The sequence below is a fragment of the Mus caroli genome, chromosome 10 (assembly GCF_900094665.2).
Source record: "Mus caroli chromosome 10, CAROLI_EIJ_v1.1, whole genome shotgun sequence".
Classification (NCBI taxonomy): Eukaryota; Metazoa; Chordata; class Mammalia; order Rodentia; family Muridae; genus Mus; species Mus caroli.
Window position 1 is genome coordinate 8640361 of NC_034579.1, and position 6439 is coordinate 8646799.

A 6439-nucleotide genomic window follows, 5' to 3' on the forward strand; every position below is an offset into this window, starting at 1 on the left:
GCACTCTCAGTCTGTCTCTGTCTCCCTCTGCTTTAGATTTGCCCACCTGTTATAAGCTCTTAGCTACTTCGCTAGCGCCTTGCCTGTCTGCCAGCTGCAGGCATGGGCTGAATCCTGATGAACGTGGGCTCTACTCCTCTAGAACCATCAGTCTCTGAATTAAATGCTTTGTTTTATAAATTAGATCAGTTGCTTTACAGCAACACCGCACAGAAACCTAACTATATATATCTAAAATAAATATATATAAATATAACTATATATACATACACATACATATGTTCATGTATATTTTTATTTAGTTATAATAATATATATACATAGAAAACTATGAGTCTGGTGATGAAAGTGGATTTGAGAGAGTAACCAGATGAATCTCAGGAGCTCCAAGTTATAAAAATGAAGGTCCAATAGGCTTCAGGGATATGCTTATAACATCCATTTTCCCTAGTAATCGGATTCTGATTTGTACAGGAAATTGAAAAATATATAATCATATTTATGTGCAAGAAAAGAGAGAGAGATAATGAGTGAATGGAGACTAGATTAATGTATAGGAGAGAGTTTCAGAAAATATTTAGATTTATCAGAATATAGATCATCTTATAGTTAGCTTTCATCACATACATTCAAAGATCTGATTTCATCAGTGAACACAGCCAAACATCAGAGTCATTTTGTGTTAAAATTACTTTTATTCAGGATGAAAAATACAGTATGTAACAGATTAGATGACAGTCTGTGATTAACCACATATTTCAAAAGAACAATACACTTATTTCTCATCATGGTTACTGTAATATATTTCCTCTTATTTATTACTCAGAAGGTTACAATGTAGTGTTTTGTGTAGCTTTTTCTGTAATAGCAGATAGAGATCATTTTGCATACAAATACAGGCAGGAAATAAAAGAACACATGACTCCTCAAAGCAAGAACAAGGACGACACCAAATCTACAACTCGGGGTTCTGAGTTCCGGGAGTTTCTGTTGATGTTGTTTACACAGGTGCTTCCTGGGTATGGAATGGCCTGATTACAGCCCTAGGGTTTGCACACTGCGGCATATAAAGCTATGTCCAACACAATGGAGGAAGGTGGTTCTGAGGTAGAAAGGTGATCATGGCTCTCCCCTTATATAAAACAATTTTCTTCGTCTCAAAATATCTATGCTGCAAATAGACACCCTTGCCCCCCAACCCACCCAACCGATCCTAAAAGAATAGCAATTTCTAACTTTCAGCCTCCTTCTGGCCAGATCCCAGTGAAAGAGAACCCAAAGTTAGCATGTCCTGATGTTTTAAAAGCATATATGTTTGAATCAAAACATATTACCTTCACCTTTATTTTTGGTTTCTCTAAAATTGGCAATTAAGTGTTAAATTAAAAAAAAGAAAAAGAAAAAGAAAAAGAAGCCAATACCCAGCTGAACACACTCAGAAGTAGAGGCGGGGATCCAATCATCCGAGCACTAATTTCATTCTAGAGTAGCAGTGGTGTAGGCTTGTGAGTGACATCCTTCTCGGATGTGCTGCTGGCCAAGTGAGGGGTCATGAGACATCTGTCTGTCTGCTCCAAAGCTTCAGTGAGACAGTTACTAAGTATCTGCCTGCTTTCACAAAAGGAAACAACCAGAGCTTTCAAAACTTACACAGGACTCGAAAAATACAAAACCAACAACAAAAGTCTATTCAAAGGAAACTGAAGAGCATGATGTGTACTCTCCTCACAATGGGCAAAGCCTGCCGTGTGTTTTCTCATGAAAGCCAAGGGTGCAAGTACTAGGAGAGGTTGTACCAACTTTGGTTTCTGAATCAAAATGAAAATATGCTTAAATGGTAACCCTTGGTAAAATAATTTTTTGAGACTATTACAATACAGTCTTCTTTATTATAGAGATTGCAAGATGAAATAAATAAAGATGTTAAGATCTACTTACAAAAAAGGAATAAAAACAGGAGGAAAAATACCCCAGCAGCTTGCCGTTAAAGTCCACAGGATTTTTAGTGTAATCATCCAGTGGTTACTAAAGGACTGTGTGTATGACGTCAACTAAAGTTAAATAGTATCTTCAGAATGCCTGCCTACTCCACATATGTAAAATATTTTATTCAAATATATGAACTTAGGAATTTGGCCAGATTATAGAAACAAGTACATAGAATCTATTTGTCTGTATGGCTGATGAATTTATAAATAACCAAAACATAATGGTAAAACAGTCAAATAATAAATGAAGTTATTGTACAAGGTTAATATGAACAGCAGAAGGAATGTAATAATGCAAAGTGGTCTAATTCTTATGCAATTTTCTCTCGGTTATTAAAAAGGCAGTTTCGTATTAGAAAGCCCCCACCCACTTTCCCATGGCTGTATATATCATACAAATCAGTGACAAATGCTTTACCACCTCCAAATACTTCTCTGTTCATTAATTTACAGTTGCATAGAAAGGGAAGAAGAAAACAATAATATACGTTATTATAAAACCAAAATATCCTTTTCTCTTTGGATAGTCAGTGTTTGATTCCCTCAGTAGAACACCCAGTCAGCACTCAACAGCTTGTGTCGTGGAGCCACGGAGCTTTGGGGTGGAATGGGTCTTGGGATTGGCATTTGCAGAAGAGGGCAATACTGAAGGTCGGGAAATGTTGTTGGCTGGATAGATGCTTCACATTGCCTGTGGCAAGGGAAAACACCACGGTCAGAACAACATCTGCATAAGGACATTCAGGTAATGAAGACTTGACAGTTCTTCATGGGAAAAGAAGGGCATCTTTCAGAACTAATTAAAACTTTATATGGCTGTGTTCAAAGGGCACCCTCCCCCAACTGCTCATGTGACTTCTGCTCTCTAGGATGAGGACATTTCCTGCACCCTGAAGTCACATGCCAGCTGTTTATTTCAGTAGTCAACACCAACATAAAAGCAGAGGCCAGGGGTGACAGACGTCTTTTGTTTTTGTTTTTTGTTTTTTTGTTTTTTTTTTAACAGGCTAGAAACCCAGGTAAAATTGAGAAGTCTTTGCTTCTTGGGAAAGGTAGCGATGATATATGTGTTAGGCTACCAAAAGAGTACCCCATTCCTCTCTGTCCTAGAGAGGAGGAGACAGATGTCCAGTGGTGTCCGCTATGTGGAAAATGCCAAGGGGTCTAAATACGGGCTACACTAAGGAAGTGACATCACATCCTCCACAGGGGAGGCAAGCAATCCATTTGTTAAAAGTACTCAAGTTAGACATGTTTTTTCAAAACTCTACTCCAAAATGGACTAACCTAACAGAAACCTTGCATCATGGAATCGTGTGAGTTCTTTGGGGACTCCCAATAAAAATCTCCTGCCTACCCTTGTTTCTCATTCTGTAGAAGACCTTGACATGAAATTCTGCTTTCCTAGACTTAGAGGGAATCCATAAACTAGTTGCTGGCTAAGTTTCCCAAGTGGCTTTCCTCCTCCCAGATCTACTTGAAGTCAGTTGATTCTTGCTTCAAGCTGATTCCCATCAAGCTTGCTTTTGCACTGGACATTTTGCTGTTCTGAAGGAGATAAAATCCAGCCAATATTTTTTGGTGGTCTCACTGGGTTCAAAGCTGCTGGATACTGAGGTAAGACCCTCCTGGAGAAGCAGATATGAAAGCTATCTCAGGCATATGGTCTAATTTATTTTCTAGAATAGGAGTCATTGCAATCATAGTTAAAGTATTTCAAGAACATAGACAGATAGGAATAAGTTCCACATGGGAAGGACTGTGTTATATATTCATACTGATAGCTAAAGCTTTGGTGCTAACTTATTGCTGAAAAGACTGAAATTATTTTCATGTATTCCCTTATGCAGGATGTGGATGCATTTATTAAGTAGGTGTATGACAGCTCTCTTTTTAGGCAGCAGAATTATAAAAAGTGAAATTTAATGTTAAAAGTCTAAATTTATAATTCTACAAATAAAAGTACAGCATAGCCGTCATCCAGGTGAAAACGGACATTCTTCCCAACTGTCCCGACTCAGGGTATGGGAAATCCCACAAGGAAAAGAACAGAGAGGAGGATGGAAGCTTGAGAGGAAGGAGCCCCCTGTAAGGAGACACGTGTTTACAGTACCCACCAGGATATACAGGCTATATGGCCAGGAACAATACAGCTCTTCAACTCAACTTCTTCAAATCTAAGACCAAAGTGGAAGGTCTTCAAGGTCACTCTCTGCTTTAAATCCTGAGCTGTGTTTGAGGGTTGATGGGAAGATCCAGTCTCCCTCCCTGACCTGTATCTCTACAGCCATGTCCCCAGCAGAGGAGGCATGAGAACTGAACCCCTGGTCAATCTCTTGGTTCTGGTACATGCTCCTGTTTCCCATTTATCCTTCCATCCCCTCTGTTCTGTGTCACACTGAGATCTGCACACTCCTCAGGGCCTTTCCATGCCATCCTCACTAGTTCTTCAATCTCCCCTTCTGTGCTCCCCAAGTCATGTGTGATCCATCACCAACAAAACCCACACCTTCTACTCTCCTCGGAATACTTTCTTCCCTGATGGCTTGAATCAGCATCCAGGTCTCATAGACACAGAATCTGGATAACCTTAAGATACCTATAACTCTTCCCTCCATGCTCCTCCATACAACCATGGCCTCTTACCAGGTCTTACAGGGGATTTCAGGGTCAATTTCATTGTCTTCTCCCTAAAATGTTTATGTGAATTTCACATCATCTGAGTCCAGCAAGCCACTGTGCAGTCCTCCGTGGGACCCTTAAAGCATGCTCATTTATTTTTCAGAGAGCAAACATCTCAATGTCACCTATGTTGAGGCTATTTGTAAAGCATTGGAGTTTCAACACCCATCAAGATGATTCTGCCAACACTCTGACCTCTCTGTTAGGATCCCACCCTCTATCCTTTTTAGCCATGCACACAAATGTTCAAACGCAACTACTACTACCTTTACCTACATCCTAATAATACTTCAATCTCTGCCATCACACATCCTGATGACCATCTCTGACTTCGGCTTACTTGTGCTAAGATGGTGACACCCACCCTGTGACAGTATAAGACATAGATCATTGCTTCTCTTCTCCCAATGATTCTCTAGAACATGTCCTCCCTTCCCTCACAACTAAACTCAAGACTCTGGGTCAGTTCTTAAAAATCCTTCTTTGTTCTTTCTCTTAAACTATTGTACTGAACTGGCTTAACATGTTCAATTTTCCAAAATCAGTTACTGCAAAACTAGTCAAGTCTGGTGTTTTTGCTTATGAACCTGAATGTGCTATATGTCAATACAATCATCTGGATGGCTGGCATACAAAGCGGTGCGCCTTAACAGCTATCTTAGTCATACTTAGTTTTGGGATGTGCCTGCTTCCCTGCACATGAGCACATCTTCCCATCTCTCCTTACACCTCTGATGGTCCTTCTGTCATCTTACTTCCCTTTAAAATCCTTTAAAATCCTTGCTTCCAATGGACCAGGACAATGGGCATCACCGGAAGATCCTAACCCTACCTACTGTGTCACAGACTGCTTTACAGACACCTGTCTTCTAGCCAAGACCCCAGTTCCACTTGCCAATAAGATGAAACAATGTTCACTGTTTTGAAAGGACTAATAAATTCACTCAAGAAAATGTTTTATAAAGATCTGCTTTGGCTCCGTGATATATTTTAACAATGGCTCCTCATAAGGAACCAAACAAAACTGAAAGCTAGTGGGCTATAGATGCCAAAAGAGCTCAACGTATTTTCTTAAATGAAAAAGGCAACTCTGTCTTCATTGGAGTAATGATCTCAGTATTGCCCTGTAGTACCAGGGACATTTCAAAGTCACTGTTCTGTGACAAATGTGAGATTTGAGGTCAGTCAGATTTACACAGAAACTTGTATAGTAGCTAGCATGGAATGAGAACTGAAATCCAGCATGGGTACTTTGGGTGCCTGATAGAGTTTGGTCTGGGGAACCCCATGGTCCCACCCAACATCTTCAAAGCAACAATCTGTTGTACAGAACCAAGTAACACTTAAACATCACGTGGCTTTACTCATTTATATGGAGAATGAAGTAAGACTAAATCAATAGCAGCTAATGTGCTTACGCCCGGATGGGATCAAGACAGTGAAGTCAACTGAGCCATTAACTCTTACCTGTGGCCTGCTGGGGACATTTGCTGAAAAAGAAAATAGAAGAAATCAATTGAGGGCTTTACTATTGCTTTGTGCCTTCCCTTCTCATGCATGCAAATGTATAGAATGCTTTTCAGAGGAAGAGAATAGCTCTGCCCTTCCAAGGATGCTAGCAGGAAGCAGAGGCCAGCCACCCTGACCCTCTAAGCAAGGCTAGTTTTCCCAGTAAATGTCTCATATTCTATGTGATTTGAAATGCAAACATGAGAGAGAGAGAGAGAGAGAGAGAGAGAGAGAGAGAGAGAGAGAGAGAGAGAGAGAGA

The 6439-nt window shown here is 40.1% G+C and overlaps 1 protein-coding gene across 1 annotated transcript in view; it reads right to left on the reverse strand.

The window, feature by feature from the left end:
* Positions 1-342: 342 nt before the first annotated feature.
* Positions 343-6439, reverse strand: part of Utrn (utrophin) — a 493578-nt gene continuing 487481 nt past the window's right edge. The window contains exon 74 of the mRNA XM_021174513.2: positions 343-2679. Within this exon, the coding sequence (XP_021030172.1) occupies positions 2671-2679 (9 nt within the window). The 3' untranslated portion in view covers positions 343-2670. The remainder of the gene's footprint in view (positions 2680-6439) is intronic.